At 41.8% G+C, this 20,887-nt stretch overlaps 1 protein-coding gene across 1 annotated transcript in view; it reads left to right on the forward strand.

The window, feature by feature from the left end:
* The window catches only part of LOC310963283 (dual specificity calcium/calmodulin-dependent 3',5'-cyclic nucleotide phosphodiesterase 1A-like), a gene marked incomplete at both ends in the record, with an annotated part of 104,860 nt that overhangs the window by 19,582 nt on the left and 64,391 nt on the right, over positions 1-20,887 (forward strand). The window contains 5 exons of the mRNA XM_083936025.1: positions 3,380-3,562; positions 7,882-7,948; positions 13,278-13,394; positions 15,068-15,208; positions 20,568-20,668. Coding sequence (XP_083792151.1) covers positions 3,380-3,562; positions 7,882-7,948; positions 13,278-13,394; positions 15,068-15,208; positions 20,568-20,668 — 609 coding nt within the window. The remainder of the gene's footprint in view (positions 1-3,379; positions 3,563-7,881; positions 7,949-13,277; positions 13,395-15,067; positions 15,209-20,567; positions 20,669-20,887) is intronic.

The following is a 20,887-nucleotide window of genomic DNA, read 5'->3' on the forward strand; positions in this document are numbered from 1 at the left end:
TCCCAGATCTACATACATCAATAAAGTTATAGTTGGGGGGTGATGTCTCGATCAGAATGCTTGCACTGTTTTATTGCTCCAGCCATGTTTCAGTTAAAAACATAAAATCAAGTTTGGAAGTAGTATTAAAATCGTTGACTAAAAATTATTTGTTATTCAGAGACCTAACATTGAGCAGACCCATCCTGATGGTGTTATTGACAGGCTTCGATGTTGACTTTGATTTGGAGAGGATAGGAATGAGATTGTTTAGGTTAGCAGGGTGTCTACGTTTCCCAATGTTCTCTCTCTTGGTAGTCACAACAGGAATGTAGAAGGTGCCAAGCTTTGACGTAGGCAGCCTTGGGCCCAGCTGATAATGTGGTCTACTGCTGAACCCTGTTTTGTATCAATAATATTCAGGACTGCTGTCAGGGCGGGGCGGGGGTGGCCATGAGGGGGGGGGGGGGAGGAGTGGGCAGCGTCAGAGCTGAAATGAACTACTGGAGGTGGACGTTGAGGGAGTAGAGGGGGTTTACGTAAGAGGGGCGGAGTAGGGCTGAGGGTTTGTGAAGCACACTTTCGTGGAGGGGGGGGGGAGGTGGGAGGGAGGTGCCACTGAGATGACGCTGAGGGGGGGATCGCTGAGGTCGGTCAAGGGGAGTAAAAATAGGAGTAGGGCGGGGAGTGGGTGGGGGTAGCTCCCGGAACTCCAAAGGGGATAAGGGGGGAGAAAGGCTTACTTGAGGAAGGGAGAAGGATGGAGACCTGGATTTAGGCTTGGGGGGTGTGGGGGAGGGATCTTCACGCGGGTAGATTCATGTGTGATCTTATCTGTATCTCGAATGACGAAGCAGGGTGATGATGTCTTCCAAGGATGGCACAGCTGGCCAGGCTCTTTGTCCATTCAGTCAGCGTCTACGGTTAGCTCGCTACTGACCGCAAGGGTCAGGTTCTGGATGATCTTTCCCTTAATAAAAAACAATCTATGCATACAGTACAGAATGCATTAGTTACTATTGTTTAATTTCTGTTTTTAAATATGATCAACTTATCTCTATCATTCAAATGTCCAATCGAGTAAGTACTCTAATCATAGTGTAAAGGAATAGAGACACATCACACCACATGAGATAGGTCAGTTCCAATGAACAAGCAATCAATCGATCATGTGCTTCCATCTTAATCATGTAAGTTCCGAAAACCGGATATTTACATTTCTTAACCATTTAAATCTATGTATTCATCTTAAGAACATTTCATCACATCACTATTGTAATCAGTCATTTGAATATAGTCAGTCTTTTATAAGTAGAGATGAACTTATGCTTCTCATATCAATATTAAACACATATATTGGCAATTAATAAACTAAATCACCATCATCTACGTAGTTTAGTAAATACTGCCTCAATTAAATTACTTCTAAGTCAGCAAACAGAGAATAAGGCACCTTTAGTAGTGTGAATGCTATCAATGATCTGCTGCTACAGTGTCTTAGTTGAGCTAGCAGCAGAGTTCAAATCAGAAAAAATCCACATTTAATGCTAACGATTGCCATGCTAGCGATTAACACGCAGCTAGCGTGATTACCCATCTTTTGTGAGCTTTTACAACAACATAAGACAATCTGAATCTGCATGTATGTGATATAAAACAGCAAGTATCAGGGTAACAACTCCACCTGGCTTTAAAAGAACAGTATTTTACAACATAGCATCCTTACCGGAGGCATCTTGAGGAGCTTACAGATCCATGCAGCTCAACTCCCACAGCTTTTTATGCTTTCTGGCAACGTCTTACATTAAGAAAAGACAAGTGAGCGCCTTTTTTAGAAAGTCCCCAAGGGTGTATGCGGCACCCTCCGACAGAATAGAGGATTGCACTCAAGTAACCCTGTGTGGGTTACATTTACAATCCAAAAGAAAGGGTTAATAGAATGAATTGTGTCTAGTTTGAATGATGCTCCATTGTTTAACTCATTTAATAGTGAGTACAGCAAAGTCAGAAGAAATAATCAAGACAGAAAGTATGCTGTTCTGACAAAGTTACGTCATCAATCAACAGTTCTGGAGAGAAAGCGTGATATGTAGGATGTATTGCCCTATATGTTGTTATCAAAGAAAGGGGACACTATTCGTGATGACACCCCCAAATGTCAGTCTGATATATCAGAGACCCCTCATGACAAACAAGAAACTCGGCATCTTGGCCGAGCTATGATCTCTACCGCCCTTCTAGACTCTCTTGACCCTTTGTCCTTTGAGAGGAACTGAAACTTATTATAGCTCATAAATAACTGATCTGATCTTTCTACAACCAATAATACCAAAGTTACAAATACGTTGTGATATTAAACATGATACTATAAGTACTAACATGAAGAAATCATGTGGGAGCAAAGAAAGAGGGTGTTACTTCCAGCAGATCCAAGCTGTCTCCTTCGTCTTTTGTTTTGTCTTGTAGTCTAGTCTTCTGCATCCTCTGTACAGTGTTGTTGTCATATATTATTTTGCAACATCTATCTAGTATGGTCTTTTATCTTAGTAAGTAAATTTCTGCCAGACTTTGTTTTATTTGTTTAATAACGTTTTATTAACCAGTCAAACGTCCTTTTAAGTAGTTTTTTTACAACAAGCTAATTTTATCTTGGCTGGTTAAATTAAGCCTTAGTCAACAGCGCAAAGTTACCCTTTAAGTTTATATTAAATCCAGTATCCGCCAGTAGCTTGAAAAGCAACTGACTCTCATTCACCTAACTCAAGCTGCCCCTGCTGAGGTATCCAGAAAGACTCTTTTTGGCTTAATAGCTGAAGAGTTAGGGTTGACAACAAAGTAACCCTTGCCGCTTTTAAACCTGTTGTCAAGGAAACTGTATGAGCTTCCCCTTCTGAGAGACTGTTGTGTGCCGCCTGTTGGACAGCCGGTCCACTCTTTGGCCTCTGACGAATCCTCTGACAATCTAGTTCTGCCACCCTGCACCTCGGGAGAGACCCTGTGTTCTGCACGTCTGGAAACTGCTCTGGAGCTGTGAAATACATCTCCTTCCTCTTGGTGATATGATGTGTCATTAGTACTTTAATGAGCAGATCATGTGACCACTAGCCATTTGATATCAAACTTTACTTTCCATTCAGGTATGATTATGAAATAGTATTTCCATATCATAGCTTGGCCATGCCCATACATTTAGCCTAATTAATAATTAAAAGGTGATTAATGAATTTATTAAATGCTTAATTTATATGGTAGGATATCTCCTATATACCTTTCTAACTTTCCCTACAGATACATCAACAGTGCAACAGCACTAAGGCAGATGATTATTTTTGTTTTCACTCGGTAGCCTGCAGATATTTTACACTGTATGAGGTATTTGTGAATGTGCCTCTCCCTGCAGGCGGCTGGCAGATCCAGAGGATGAGCTAAGTGACATCCAGTCAGACTCAGTACCGTCAGAGGTTCGGGACTGGCTGGCTTCCACTTTTACCCGGCAGAGGGGACTGAGGCTGCGGCGTAATGAAGACAAACCACGATTCCGCAGCATCGTCCATGCAGTACAGGCTGGGATCTTTGTGGAGAGGTTTGTTTTGTTTGTTTGTTTACTTGGTTGTTGGCCCTTAATAGTAATGTTTTGATCATGAAGTTTTCCCATTATCTCACTATGTCATTTTTTATTGAAATTATTAATATATTTGATAACCTAAAAAATTAGGTTAGTATAAAGTTTTTGTGGAAAATTGAATGATGAAGCTAATATTTCCCCATACTTACAGCTTATCATCAGTACCAGCAGTAATACTGGTGTATCCTACACACAGGGTTATTTCCTCTCTACTTTAAATCACCCCCTATCTCTTGACTGAAATTGCTTTGTGGGCCTATCTCTGGTGTTCCCAAATTGATAGAACTGCTGGTCCATTAAGGGCGCACTCACACTGTCCATCTGTAATGTGCCCAAGCACGTTTCACAGCTAAAGTCTAGTTTGTTTGACCAGTGTGCTTGCTGGCCACGGCCCATTTGGGAGAGGTGGGTTCTACGGTCTATGGCGGCTCTGACGTAATTTTATGTGCGCCTGTTCGGACACAGAAAAAAGAAGGACGGACCATGCGTGGACATTTAAAACAATGGCGGCGAAAGGTTCACGTTAGTGTGATGCGGAGGTGGAGTGTTTACTGCAGATTTGGTCGGATGAAAATATTCAAAAACAGTTGGACAAGAAGCACGAAAACTTTGAGGTATATGGAAAGATTTGTAAACAAAGTGACGCATCGCGATGACGTCAATCAATGCGTATGACGTGTTACGGTGTGATGACGTATAGGCAGGCAAGAAGCATTCGCGCAGAGGCCCAGGTAGTGTGAGTACAAACGGGCCTGGGTGCAAAGCAAACATCACAGTAGTGTTGTTTTTGGCGGCCTGTTTTACTTTTAGTCTAGTCTCGTTTTAGTCGACTAAAAGTCTGAGCATTTTAGTCTAGTTTTAGTCAAAGAAAATTGTATATTAGTCTCTTTTTAGTAATGCAATTATATTGCCAATATAATAAAAGTACCTAGTAGTATTGACGAAACCGACATTTTCTTTTAGCCAAACCCATGCAGATATCTTTAGTTTACATGCATGTACAGATCTAGAATAAGTAATCCAATTTATGTTGATGCCAAATTCAGTTCAGTGTGATTTGCTCTGTGAAATACAAAACTAGTGAAAGTATTTGGCCAACAAGGGGAAGTTAAGTGCACTTCTAGAGTGAGTCAGGTAGGAACTAAAAACACACACACACACACACACACGTTCTCAGCTCCAGTGGCTAACGTCTAAACCTAGCGTTAAAACCCGACACATTAACCGTAGCCTCATGTCCCATGAGCTTTCTAAAACAGAAAGTATCGTTACGTTATGACTTGACTTACCTAAGTTGTCGCTAACCCTAACGCTAACGTAAACCCACAGCAGCGGCATCTTCCGAATCTAAATAATGCGCGTGTACGGATTGAGGAAGTGACGTCGCCCAGACGCGAGACTGAGAGAGAAACTTCAAAATAATAATAATAATAACGTGACTAAACAAGACGAAACAAAGTTATTCTGTCTCGTTTTCGTCAACGAAAATGAAGAGACATTTCGTCTCGTTTTTATTCGTCAACGAAATTGCATAATATATTTAGTCATAATCATCGTCACATGCCGAGCATTTTTGTTTCGTCTCGTCTAGTTTTCGCCACGTAATAAAGGTTCATTGACGAAGATATTTCGTCATCATTTTCGTTGACGAAAGCAACACTACATCACAGAATGATTATATGAATAAGTGATGATCCACAATAAGCCTATTTGCAAGTTGGGAGACCTGACGCCAAAGGGAGCTCTGATGGCTGAGCCAGACTGCTGCATGAGCAGTGCATGGTGGCTGAAACTATTGTGCCTCGCACACCTGTGACAATTAAAAGAACATTCATTGTATCCCTTTTGCTGCATACTGTGCATGTTTAGGAGAAACTTCAAATTCCTAGAAGTTCCTCAGCCAAGCCGTGGCTGAGCCGAATTGCTCAGGTGGGCATTGTGGCTGCTCTAACCTGTTAACATGGGTGCTGAAATAACAAGCAAGTTCTGCGACTCACACTTACTGCTGATGCGAGATGTGTGTGTGGCTACAAATGCCATCAGGACCTGGGGCCCGTTTCACAAAGCAGGTTTAGTGAAAACTCTGAGTCTGTTAACCCTGAAATGAGGGAAACTCTGAGTTTTCCGTTTCACAAAGGTAAGTAACTCAAACCAGAGAAAGAGGGGTAACTCTAGCCTGTTTCACAAAGAGAGGTAACTTAACCGCCCTCTTTCAGCCACACACGGTGTTTGATTTCCTCATTCATTCAGTCAGCGGGCGAGTTTTGGCGTAGTATAGTTCTGTCGTCTGTTTTTTCAGAAAATCATTGCAAAAATCATTCAGTAGGCCTACATTAGAAGTTATATTAGGTGGCAACTATTTCACTACCATGGCATGTCCTTTTGATTATGATTCCGTGGATGAAGGTGCAGCATTACTGCGCAGAGAATTAAATATTCGTCGGGAGATGATTATCAAACTATTGATTATAGATGTTCTTGCATTTCTAGGCAATTCTCTTTTTGAGCGGTACCGTTTCATATCACAGCAGATATTGTGTGTTGCGCTGCGTTTTTTTGCAAATGGGAGTTTTTTATACAACATATAAAACAGCCACTTACGGTAATTTTTACTTTACAATGTAAAACGTGCTCTAAATGAGGTGTCACCATGAGATTGTGCCAATGTTTTACCTGTTTGAACAATATCTTTATGTTTCATCTTAAGCTGCTGCCAAGTGCGCTTCTCCCCCGTGGGACTGCACCTAAATTAAATAAATTAATAGGCTACCACTCAAGCAGTCCCCCCTGTGATATTAAACTTACGCACTGACCCGAGCAGCAATGTTCTCCCACGCCGTCTCCCTCTCTTTTGCTACTGCAGCGGTGTTACACTTTCGGCGAAAAACCTGCTCAAACTCTCCGTATGAGCGCATTAATATTTCCAATTCCAGTTGTGCCGTAGCCCTCCGCTTCCCCGTTGCTATGGTGACTCATCGAATCAGGGCTCCATTGATGCTGTCTTTTTTTACTTGTGGTGCACGCACTTAACTCCAGGTCAAACTACTCTGAGTTGATCGACCTAACGCAAATCTGCTGTTCTGGAACTGAAAACTCAGTTTCCTATCTCAGAGTAGATCAACTCAGAGTTCAGGGTTAGACTCAGAGTTTTTTGAACCTGCTTTGTGAAACGGACCCCAGGTGTAACAGGAGTGTTCAATGGTTCACTGGTGGATGACTAAATCCCTGGGCAAACATATCTTCCAGCTAAGTATTCTCACATTTCTCCCATGTCTTTTTCCTGATATAACAACAACAACAACAACAACAACAACAACAACAACAACAACAACAACAACAGGTTAGGGATGTACAGTATGTGTAGAGCCAATGCCATCTGTAGCTCCGGATTGGGCAAGGCTCTAAGCCTGCTCACTTTGTTGCCCAAACCTGCAACACACAACAGTCACACCATAGATAGTATATAAAATGGATGTAGCCTCTAATGTACGTTGACGTTGTCAGTTATTTCAAGTTGAACCAATCATAGTTGCCTATGGGAGTCGCCATCTTGTCAGATCCGCCTTATTTCCTCTTACCATTTTGGAGAAGACAGGACTTCGACGTTTGGCGTCTGGGAGACAGAGTCTGTGAGGGCAGCCCCAAACTTCGCACAAAGTTCTGCACTTATATAATCATTTCTGCAACAGAAGATATGAGATATGGCTTGAAAATATAATGGCTCCCACTGATGACGGTGACCGGGACAGCTGCGAGTGTCTGTTAGGTGTGTTTTTCCTCCGCCTTTTGTCTTCCCCCAGTCCCCAGTCCGACAATCTCTATAAGAAACTAACCAGTGTAGCAGTGTGCAGCGACATGCGAGAAATATGCCGCCCGTGGTGTCGATACCGTGACCACCAGGATAAGAACAATCAGCCTCTACACATGGGGTCACTGGCCGCCCCAACTCAATGGCTATTTAATTTCAAAATCCTATGACACAGATTTACTTCCATACTATCTAGACTCACTGCCAACTTTCTAACCTATTTTTTAATGTAGTAGAGAGGAGATAGTTGCCTAAATTTGCTTGATGGAACTTTTCTGAGTTTTGTCTTTTAATAATGAATTTATAACTATCATATTTACCAATTCGAAACACTCTTTGCAAAAATAATGTATGAAAAGATAACAGAAAATAAATAAATTGTAATTGTTACCATACGAGTCAGTGTAGCATTCGGTGTGTTTGCTTGTTTTCACATTGTGTGTCTGTGTGTGATTTATCTCTGTGACAGGATGTACAGACGAACCTCCAGCATGGCCGGTCTTAGTTATCCCCCAAATGTCCTCCCTGTGCTCAAGGTATTAATGTTTGTGTGTGTGTGTGTGTGTGTGTGGGTGTGTGGGTATGCTCATTTGACTATGCTGAAAAGCTTATATAGATTAATAGCATTTAGACGATATTTCATGTATCTCTCACTCTTTCACAAATGTAAATTGTATTTTGTTCATAGGTTTTATTGCCAAGCAAATGCTGTGATCTCAATCCATCCATCAATCCATTATTGAATTGACAGGTGGAGGGATGAAAACCTTATATTTAGGTTCATAAAATGTACCTGAAAATTCAAAATATTACACTCCAAACTACACTGGAATTGGACCTTCTCCAGAGTAGGGCCAAAGTGCTCCTGACCCAAGCAGACCACTGTGCTGTCAACTGACAGCAGCCAAGCTATGATCAACCCTCTTTCTCTCCAAACAAGTGTGTGTTCTGAGTCTACACTGTACTGTATAAAAAGATGGATGGCTGGGCAGTGAAACCAAAGCAACTGGATTGTTAAAGCTAGTTAAAGATTATTAAAGCTGCAGTCAGCAAGTCTGGCAGATTGTGTTAACTCAGTCAAATTTCGAATGTTTACAACTCTCATGCCCCTCCTCCTTTACCACCAAGCCCCTCCACTCCCTCCCATTGAGTGCTCGTCAGTGCGCGTGCACCAGATGAAAAACGCCTGTGTCTTCTCTCATCAATAAACAGCATGGACTACATGGAGTTAGGCATGTGATATTGTAACATGCACGAGGGGGGTGCGATGAATGGACAGGATGATTCGGGCCTGGTGGATTTTTGCAAACAAACAACAGGCTCTAGGTGCACGTGGAGGCACATTTTTTTTTCTAAAACCGGATCATTTATGTTGTTCTATCGGAGCAGAGTGTCAGTTTCAGTGAATATGATCAAAGAAATATTGGCGACTGCAACTTTATAAAATTGGCTTAGTGGCAGTTACTGGTAGGCAGTAAGGGATTGTTCAGGGTTGGGAGGTCAACAGGAAATAGAGTTAGCTTGGCTGGGGGGACAATGGTAGTGCTATCCAAATGAAGCTTCATGAAGCATTTTCATTATTGTCTGAGTCCACTAGATGGAGCTCACTGTTCAACAAAGGGTTGAAAACACATTGAATCACGATTCATTGAGCCTTTCTCTTTAAACCAAGAGCTCCATTTAGTGGGCTCAACAAATACTAATGCCTCATAAAGTTTAATTTGGACATCACTAGACAATGCCACAGCTTGGACACATGTTCACTTAACATTCGCAGTTTAATTAAGTTCAATTTTATTTTATTTACAGTACCAAATAATAACAAAATGTATCTCAGGACACTTTCCAGAGTAGTAAAACCACACTCAATTACTTTATTATGATTTACATAGACCCAACAATTCCCCCTTACAGTGGCAACGAAAACCTTCCCTTTACCATGCAGGAACGTCGGACAGACCCAGCTCTGTGGAGGACAAACATCTGTCTTGACCATAGACTGTATAAAAAATGGATGTGGCCTCTCCGCCGGGGTCTGTTCTCTCAACTTGATCCAATCATATTCTTCTGTAGTCTTTCTGGGTGACGTTTACAGAATTAGCCACATTAGCTCCACCGCCCAGGGGCTAGGCTTACAGAAGATGTTGCTAGATAAACGGGAGTGGGAGTCCAGTGTCTCTAGCGGAGACTACTTTGGCTCCGGGAGTCAAGTACTGGCAGGAAGCATTTATGATCTCTGATTTAAACCGATATTCAACACAGTCCTGTGCTCATAGACTGTAAAACAGCGACCCTCACGGCCGAATCCTCACGCTGCTCCAGATTAGCATCTAGTGTATGTGTCATACATAGCGACTGTACTGCAAGTCATGGTGCAAGTGCAGCTATTTAATTAGCATAACAGTTAACATGGTGTGTTCCTAAACCATCTGTTTGTACAGTGGATTAAAGAGCAAACCAACTTGTCACTTATGGAAACACCATCACACGAATGACCGCAGTCCAGGTCGAGATGACAGAGTTAGCCTGCTAATGATGCTAATCCTGACAGCTAGCCTCCGAGGAGAAGTGACGGTCAGAGGCTAACCGTCACTCAAGAGGCCACACCCCTAATTATTCATAAACTTCATCCTCCAATAAAATAAAAGCTAGCCTGTTACAAAAATATTCTCCCTCCTAAGTGTTGTCATGGAGATATGACTTAAACATACAGATGAGAAAATAAGCCTGTTTAACATGGGGGTCAATGAGAAACTGCTATTGTGCAAAGCCTGTGAATGTTCTCATTTGTCCAGGTCATCGTTATCCCAAAAGCAACTGGACTTGGTTATTTGTCTAGGAAGACGTTTGGCACTTGGAGCACAAAGGGTTCCAGTGACATCATCCGCCTTGTGAGAGGTTAAATACCTGGATCTTTACAGCAGTTAGTTAGACCAGTCCCAGTCTGGTCAGTTGCATACATGAACTGATGAAGCCTCTTGGATGTGAGGTGAAACGTCTTCCTAGACAAATAACCAAGTCCAGTTGCTTTTGACTGAAATTGCTTTGGGGAACTGCAGTATTTTGCACTTCGCTTCGCTTGGTCTTGACCGGTTGGGGAGGAAGAAAAGGAGAGAGAAAAGACAGACAGATGGACAGAGAGAGACAAAGACAGACACAAAGACACACTTCCAGAGATGCAAGCAACCACAAAAGTAACAGTAACAATAATAATATCTATAGTAATGTGAATATGACTTATATGTTATGGCACCTAATATCGCAGAATAGTAAGAAACAAGCACACCTAAGGTGATAGAAAATGACAACGATAATAATTATGGTGGTAAATATTAGAGATGAGCGAATAAACCACTTTTGCAGAGTACGACTATGATACAAGTAAAACGTGTCAATATCCGTGCTCGGATTGAATGAAAATCCTCATTAGCGGACTGTCTCTTTCTCACTCTCACACACACACACACACACATACGCACACACACACACACACACACACACACACACACATACGCACACACACACACACATACGCACACACACACACTCCCTCTCGGTTGTCAGAGTTTGTTTTTTTTAAACCGTCAGCTGTCCACTCACTCACTCACACATTCTCTTTCTCTCTCACTCACACACACATAAAAAAGAACCAAAAAAATTAAAAATCACACTGATAAAAAAATCAAGTCAAAAAAACGGATACAGATAATGCTCATCTCTAGTTAATATGATCAATAATGAGTAGTGTGATACAATGAGACATATCACTGACGATGTTTTTATGGCTACAAATTTTATAATTTATAAGATTAATGATAGTATATATGAGTAAAAGTAATAATAGTAGCAGGAAGCGTAATGCAGGACCATGGCAGCAGGCACCACCACATCAGCAAAGACCTGTGAGACGACAAAGCACAAACAACTCCGGGGAAGAAGTTCAATTAGTAACATGGTTTGATAAGTCATGGATGATACAGACAGAGAGGAGAGAAGCTCAGAGTATCAGGAACAGGATTATCCCCCGGCAGACTAGGTCTATAGCAGCATCATTAAGCATAACAAAATCAGCTTGTACATGCAGGCTATAAAAGAAAATGAATGCCAATAACAAGAGAGCTAAGGGCTCGTAAACCCTAACTATAAGCTTAATCAAAGAGGAAAGTTTTAAATTTACTTTTAAATATGGGGACAGTGTCTGCCTCCTGAACAGCACTTGGGAGTTGGTTCCACAAGAGAGGAGCTTGGCAGCTGAAGGCTCTGCCTCCCATTCTACTTTTGGAGACTCTAGGAGCGACAAATAGCCCTGCATTCTCAGAGTGCAGCGATCTAGTCGGGTAATACGGTACTATGAGCTCTTTAAGATACGACAGACCCTGACCAATAAGAGCTTTGTAGGTAAGGAGAAGGATTTTAAATTCTATTCTAGATTTTACAGGTAGCTAGTGCAAAGAAGCTAATACAGGAGAGTATGCTCTCTTCGATTTGTTTTAGTCAGTATACAAGCTGCAGCATTTTGGACCAACTGGAGACTCTTAACAGACTTATTGGAGCAGCCTGATAATAAGGAGTTGCAATAGTCCAGCCTAGAAGTAACAAATGCATGGACTAGTTTTTCTGCATCTTTCTGAGACACAATGTTCCTAATTTTCCCAATATTATGCAGGTGAAAATATGCATTCCTTGCCGTTAGTTTTATGTGAGAATCGAAGGACATATCCTGATCAAAAATAACACCCAGATTCCTTACTGTGGTGCTGGATGACAACAAAACATCAACGAAAGTACCAATATCTTTAGATCCCCAAAGCAATTTCAGTCAAAAGCAACTGGACTTGGTTATTTGTCTAGGAAGACGTTTCACCTCTCATCCAAGAAATATTTAAAAGTAAACTTAAAACTTTCCTCTTTGAAGTTCACATACGCATCTGACCAGGCTGGGACTGGTCCAACTATCTGGTGTGGAGATCCAGGTATTTAACCTTTCACAAGGCCGATGATATGAAGTGCCACCGACTGTCTCTAATAGTTATAATTTTGTCATTAAAGAAGGTCATGAAGTCATGACTACTGAGGGTCTGAGAGCCTGCAACACTGTCAACAAGGTGATCAATTTCAGAGAAACTGACATTAGTACAGGAATCTTGAATATTAGGATAAGGCATTAAATTAAATGCAGATGAAATCGCTTCCTTAAATTTAGTTACAGCACTATCAGATAAACATCTAGTGTAGAAACCTTTGCCCAGAGGTGAGTAGTCCTGTAATATGAATTCAAAAGTTATTAAATTATGGTCTGATTAAATAGCATTCTGTGGAAAGACTATTAAGTCATTAATTTCCACACCATAAGCCAAAACAGGGTAGAGGGTGTGATTAAAACAGTGAGTAGGTTTATGTACACTCTGACTAAAACCAATCCAATCAATAGAGACATAAACGCAATACTAACGCTATTATTATCAACGTCCATGTAAATATTAAAATCTTCTACAATGATTACTTTATCAGATTTAAGGACTAAATTTGACAGAAACTCTGAGAATTCAGATAGAAATTCAGAGTACGGACCAGAAGCAGGGTACAATACAACAAATGAGGAGGCTAACCATGAATGAAAAAAAAGGCAATAAAACACACACACACACACACACAAACACACACACACACAAACACACACACGATTTTTCTACATGGATATAAATAGTAAATGGACATGAGCATTTAGACTAATATGACATGGGTATTTTTATGTTTTCTTATGGATGATACCAGTAGAAATTATGGAACCATAGCAATTAACAAATGAACAGCTAAACTGGTATTCATGCCCTAATGAAACTTGTTTGTTTGTATCTATTCTAGCGAGTGGACATGTGGTCATTTGATGTGTTTGCACTGAATGATGCTAGTGGAGACCATGCTCTGAAAATTGTCTTCTATGAGCTCCTCACCAGATATGACTTGATCAATCGTTTCAAGGTATGCCAACAAACTTTCACTGCCTTGATAAGTTACTTCAGATATGTGATTGTGTGCATCATATATGTATTACAGTTTCTCAGTTGCTTTGGTAAATTTGTTAATCATCCTTAACATTTGCAAAACAGCAAGTGCATTACCTAAAGCCTGGAACTTGCTCTAAATCTATAGAATCTCTCTTTTTTTGTATTTCATATATCAGTTTTAACAGTACAAAAACTGATTGCAAGATTTTGGACAAGATACACAGTCAGACTGTTTGACAGCACAGCATCACACAGAAAAAAATATTAATTCAAAATGTAAATGGAGGAAACAACCCCTTAGGCAGAACTGTACATGCAGTGCTGTATGTAGTCTTTCTACATCTCCTGACATTCTTGTCTGTCGGACCAGAGATTCTCATCCACATCACAACTTACTGAACTGTATATCACTATACATTTTGTACTGTTTACTATGAAGTAACATTACTATATGCACAGACATGTTTTGACTGCTGGTACCGTAACTCCTTTGCTCTGTCACCATTCCTTTCAAATGCAGATACATGTACAGCTGTCGACACTTGAGATGCTAACAGCTTAGATGTTTTCAAAGTAGGGCTGTCGAAATTCCTCTTAACGGCACTCATTTTTTTGACACATGACTAAGGCAGGTAATGCCAAAGCCTGAATCTGGAAGGAGCCAGCCAGACCGCTCCCAGCTCCATGGGTAATTACACATGGAAGTAGATGGTGTTTATCTTCATTACATCTCCTGAAAACAACAGCAGCCTGTACAGTTATAGCACAGAGACCAGATGGCTCGGTTATAATGTGACTCTGACATAAGTGTCTCTATGTCTCTGGCATGCACAGGTTGCAGTGAAATTCATAAATTAGTGGCTAACATTTTTTTCGGGATCGTACTTTACAGCCTGTTACACGCATTCAGTGAATACGTGTGGACAGAGAGCATCTATGTGACGCGACAGTCGCATGCTGTTAGGACATGAAGTAAATCCTCCGTTCTGTTTTAATTTTTAGCCATAAATTCCCGCTACTCTTTGAATCAAACAGGATGGGGGGTGAGAAATCCTTGTCCCTGCCTGTAGTTCGCTAAGATAGCTTGATTAGCGTGTCTTTAGGGTGGTGCATGAGGCAGACTACCCAATAGTGTGATTTAGCTGAGGAGTCTTAGAGTCATATGTTGGAAAAATACAGTAATGCAGCACAAAATTTGGATTTTTATTGAGATTTCTATTAAAAAAATATTGTTCCTATTTGCATATATATATATATATATATATATATATATATATATATATTCTATAAAACGTGTTATGAAACATTACAGTATACAGTATCACAGTGCAGTGCACATTGTTGCATTACATATATATTCTCTCTCTCTAGAATTATCGAAGACAGTCATTCTCCCAATATTTGACTGCAACCTTCGACTGGATTCGGCCATTATAAGGCCATGATTGAGAACATGGTCCACAATTCCCTTTTTGTGGCCCCTATTTCATCTGGAAACAGACAAATTCAACTTTGTGAATTATAATCATAGTTTTGGCTTATAAATCTTGGAATATTCTGAATTAAGTCAAGATTTTGGCTTACATAAGATCTGCAGTATTTGCCACTGGTTTCATTGTTGTTGTTACATTGTCTCCTCTATTGCAGGTCCCTATTTCTGCTCTGATATCATTTGTGGACTCATTGGAGGTGGGCTACAGCAAACACAAGAATCCCTACCACAACCTTATGCATGCTGCTGATGTCACACAGACCATCCATTACCTGCTGCTCAAAACTGGCATGGTGGTAAGTGTTATGTTGGGTTAATGCAAATGCAACCTTTTTCAGATGTGAATGCAGACTTTCTCAGTGAATCCTACAAATCACTCACAATTTTATTTAAAGTTGTACTCCATAATAATTTAGATATGTTGTTTCTAGCGGCATCTCTGGCAGTAAGATGTAACTGCAGACAAGCCTGTTCTTTCAGAGCCTCCATCTTGTTACTTTTACGCTCACTATGTGTGTTGACTTTTTTTTGGGTCTTTTGTAAACTTTATGAAACCCATTCACCTCTCTACTTCTGGTCCGTCCCCTATATGTTCCCCTCTTAAATACACACACACCAGTGGCGGCTGCTGGTCTTTCAGGGAGGGGAAGCTCATTTTTCCGGCCTACATCATAAATGTGTTTATTTATATGTAAATTCTACCCTTCGTTCCTTTTCAAGAAAATGATCTGTGACCTTGTCGTACCAACTAGGCGTCTTTTCCAGGGACTTGATCAGTGTCCTCTCAATGGCCAGCAGAGCTAGGCTGCTTAAACGGCCTTGGTCCAGCTGGAGCTGCTGCGCCAGGCTACTGTGATTGTGACGGGGGGAGAAGCTCAGAAACTGCAGAGTGACAGAACAGAGTCGCAAAACACAACGCTAGTCATTTTTTAACAAAGACAAAGTCGTTGTGGATCGGTAAAGTCTCCGGATCGGTTCAGAACAACGGAATGAAAAACTTGAAAATGCTCCACTGGTTTTTTTATGCTACAAGATTGCTGATTCGCTCATTTAGCTGACATTTAAAAAAGGATTCTGCCTCAGACAGCTCATCCAACCATCATGCAAAAGCTGAGTATCCAGGCCAGCCCACTGCCCCATAGACCCCCAGAGACGCAGAGCATCCGATGGGCGGGACAAAGCCCAGCATTTATCCAATGAGCGTCTAGTTTGGCTGCAGTGGAACAACCCGCTCTACACTTCCCCATTGAAGTCAGTAGAAGCTGAGTGTCCGACTGTGTAAAGCGCTGGTTACCAGTGATAAGTAGCTGATTCTGAACAAAAGATGAAGGCTTTCTAGCGTGTATTTAGTCAATGAAATGTACACACAGCTGTACATATATTACATATATATTTTTGGTGACATTAAAGGGGAAGCTTAGCTTCCCTTGCAGTCTTAGAACAATCACACCACACACACACACACACACACACACACACACACACACACACACACACACACACACACACACACACACACACACACACACACACACATACACATACACATACACATACACATACACATACACATACACACACACACACACACACACACACACCTTTACTACAGGCCTGACTCAGAAGTTGAGGCTCCCGATTTCCTGATTCCTGACTAGATAACTGTTAGTGACAATCTGGACCGACAGACCAACCGCTGTCAGCAATGTCGCCAACAAGGGGCCACATGCAGCAGAGGGCCACAGGTCGGACTCAAAGCTGGTGCCACTGCATCAGGGACTTTCAGCCTCTGTATATGGACTGCTCTACCACTGAGCCACCACAAAACCCTTTTTTCTTTCTCAGAAGCAATTCTGATACCTTAATTTGCATATATATTATTATTATTATTATTATTATTATTATTATTATTATTATTATAGGAGTTTTCATGGATCTGAAAAAAAACATTTGGCACCATTAACCATGATATTTTGGTAAACTGAGGAGATATGGTATAAGAGATATAGTACTGGCATGGGTCAGGAGCTACCTACACAAGATCTCAATTTGTTAAAATGGGTGACAACACATCAACTTGCTTGGACATAGTCTTTGGGGTCCCACAGGGGTCAGATGATGTTGTCCAAAGCTGCCAACAAAAGCCTCCTTCACAACCTATAAATACTATTCAAGACAGGAGGGCAACTATCTGAGAGGGAACATGATTTTCAGGCAGAAAAAGATACGAACTACATTAAAATCTTTTACTTTGTCATGTCAGGATGTTAGACAGTGGAATGATTTAGAGGAGGTCAAAAATAATCAGCAAAACTGAGTGTCTTCAAAAAGAAGTATGTAAATACGACTAGTAATCGTTACAGAATGACCCAAGAAATAGGCCTATGTAGACCCTAACACTACTCCCTAACCCTGACCCTAGACGTTACCTCTAACCCTAACAAAATGCTGAATTAAATTAGCGAAGGCATAGGCTTATGCGACAGTGGAACATAGGACCCTTTTGGGGAAAAAGGGTCGGGGTAACATTGAACCCGGGAACATAGGGATGACCCTGTTGCGATTACATTACAGCTAAGGGGTGTTATTCGGTAAAAATTGTATTGATAAAATAGAAGGACCAATAGTTGGAACAAGCTCTTTTAAAAACTTAGTTGGGATACAGTCTATCAGGCAGGTAGAATAATTAATTTGAGAGATTAGTTTACCGAGTTCAGAGATGTCAATGGTTTGAAACTGGTCGAGGGATGAAAGAATATTGCTGACAGAAGGTGTAGTTCTAGGATCTGCTGAGATTTCGGACGGAATACCCTCTATCTTGCCAAAAGACTAACGCATTTTTCTGTCCAGTCATTACGAGGTTCAAGGTCTGTACTGTTAGGTCCATTCAAGACTGAACTGATGACCTGAAATTAGAGGTTGACTAATCGGTCGACCTCCAATTTCAGGCCGATCGGAATTGGCGGGGATAAGAGTCTCCCCCTTGGCGGTGATGAGCCAGTGATGAGCCAGGGAGGAGATCAATGACACAATCATATGGGCGTTGTGGACGAAGCAAGCAGTGTGGTTAGCTAATATGCCCAGACGAAGGGGAACATTGCAGTGGGTTATTGTGCAGAGGAGGAGCCCATCCAGGGTTGTAGCCTCATTCGGCTCGACCAAGGGTTCCTGATTGATGTCCAGCTGCATGGCAAGACCACGATCCAGAAGGTTAGTGTCAGCCCAGAAGGTTAGTGTCAGCCCCTGAGTCAATAAGGACAGACACTGTGCGATGGTCTATTGTAGTTTAGCTGAGCATTAAGTAGAGACCGAGAGGGCATTTCAGATTTTGTGATGTGTCTCACCAGCACCCTCTGGATTCCTGGTGAGCCCTGTCTTTTACTGGACAGGAAGACACATAATGACCCCCCCTGCCCACAGTACATATAGCAGTTCTCTCTTCGGTGCCACTGTTGTTCGGCAGCTGACAGCCTGGTCATGCCAAGTTGCATGGGCTGACTAGGTCACTAGGGACACCAGTGGGAGGAGAAGACATTGGAGTGATTTGATGGAGGAGAACATGGAAGGGCCTGGGGAGTACTATTCAGCGCTCTCTCTCGTCTCCTTTCCTGTAGACTATGCGGATGGCCGTGGCGATGAGAGCATCTAAACCTGTCGGAGGGTACCAAGCAACCAGCTCGTCCTTGATGCTATCAGAAAGCCCGTTGCAGAAAGCATCGGTCAGGGAGGAAGAGTTCCAGTCGCTCTCTGCAGAAAGTGTCTGGAACTCAATGGAATAATCTGTCACTCTCCGGTTTCCCTGAGTCAGGTTAAACAACCCATGAGCAGCCTCTCGACCAGGGGTAGTGTGATCAAACACCTTCCAAAGACCCTCAGAGAAGGCATCCCCAGAAGAACAGCAAGCAGACTGGTTCTCCCACTCAGCCACGCCGCAGTCCCAGGCCCGCCCGGTAAGCTGGGTGACTATGAAAGCCACTCTCGACCTCTCAGTGGGAAATGTTTGAGGCTGTAGTTCAAAAGTCAATGAGCACAAAGTCAGCAAAGAGCTGCAGGTGCCTGGAGCTCCAGAAAAGACTTCTAGAACACTTAAGACGAGGTTCTGGACCAGAGACGGCAGGAACAGAAGGACTGGCGGGTGGTGAAACTACTGGCGATGGGCTGGCTTGCACGAGCTGCTGGAGCTGTCCGCTCAGAGTCTCCAAATGAACTGTTTCTCATGTCGGTGTATCAGTCCGCGTGGCAAACAAAACCAGTGGGAGCAGGCAAAAGGGGTAGTCAAAAATCCAAAAGGCAAGTCGAAACAAGCAGGATTACAGGAACACTGGAGAATTAGGTGGACACACACTAGACAATCTGGCAGAGAACTTAAGAAAATGGAACAGTATATACCTGTATACTCTGAAGGGGCTGATTAGCTGATTAGGAGCAGGTGAGTTTGGTAGATGGGACAGGCCAGGTGAATGCAATCAGCAGGTAGTGCAGAGCAGAGGGGAGTAGCAGAGTCTGAAATGACATGAGTTGGTTTTGGAAAAAACAGTAAACAGACAGATAAAAAACTAAGGCCAGCTGAAAAAGCTGTGACAGGGGCAACAAAAGACTGGGAAAGTTGAGGAATGCTCAAAAACACCTGTTTGGAACATTCTAATAGCTAATATCACAGTTACACTAACATTAATGTTATGTGGTCAACAATAAACCTGTAATGTAAACTTGCCTTTAGCTGACATTAATAATTAACGAGTATATCTCCCGGCTGCGTTAGCCAGCAGATGGAGGCAGCACCAGCAAGAAAACACTTTTCAAATATATGTAATTTAATGAACACCAAACTAAAAGTTAACATCTCACAAAGCTAGCATTTGTAGCAAGCTAACGTTGTTTATGCAGTTGAGCTTAACACAGACGTTGCATTCTGTGATTCTTTTGTTTCGGCTGTGCCTGAAGTTATTAAAGCCTGCAGCAGCAGCAGCAGGTGACATGCTCTCCGTGTCATCTGTGGAGTGTGGCCGCTCAAACATCTCTGTGGGAGACATTGACTTTCTGCTCCTGATGTTTATGCTCCAAAAAGTAATAGATAGGAATAGGAATAGATAAAGATTGTGCATGAGTCTCAAATGTGGAGTCCCCATCTCTGCTGGACAGACAGCTAGAAATGCTCCACAGTGACACTAGTGGCTGGCCGACCTAATAGCGCCCCCTGCAAAGCGAAAGGGGAGGAAATGGGCATCGAGCAGAGTGCCCAGGGGGATTTGGATGGGACTTAATGTATCGATACATGCGGCCAAAAATCGATACTTTCTGTGGAAACAAAATATTGATTTATATCGCAGAATCGATAAAATCCTACAGCCCTAGTAACAAGGTGGTAAACTGTCCCAGCTTTTTTGGAACGTGTTCAGGCATCAAATTCAAAATAAGTGAATTTTTGCAAAAAAAACAATAAAGTTCCTCAGTTTGAACATTTAATATATTGTCTTTGTAGTGTAAGGATTTGCGTCTCAACTTCTGTTGTCTTGGGGTTGTATAAAACCTAAATGAGATTTCAGCACAGAGTCCAGTTTCAGTTTCCAGTCTGTGTGTCTGTCTGCCTGTCTGCCTGTCTCTCTCTTTCTCTCTCTCTCTCTCTCTCTCTCTCTCTCTCTCTCTCTCTCTCAGCATTGGCTAACTGAGTTGGAGATCTTTGCCATCATATTTGCAGCTGCCATCCATGACTATGAACATACAGGGACCACCAATAACTTCCATATTCAGACCAGGTAATTTCCACCCAGCATCATTTGTATCATTGAAGTTAGTGGTTAGTGTTATCAACCACAAATACATTTTCTTGATTTCCGGCTGCCATTCAATATCAGAAGTGACAGTGAACAAATGTAATTGTCAATGTGACAGTTGACAGTTTACAGCAGTTAATGATTGTATTGAAAATAGAAATACTTAATAAAAAATGTGGTTTATTTATTTACATTTACCTG

This window comes from Echiichthys vipera (assembly GCF_963691815.1).
Source record: "Echiichthys vipera genome assembly, chromosome: 21".
Taxonomy (NCBI): Eukaryota; Metazoa; Chordata; class Actinopteri; order Perciformes; family Trachinidae; genus Echiichthys; species Echiichthys vipera.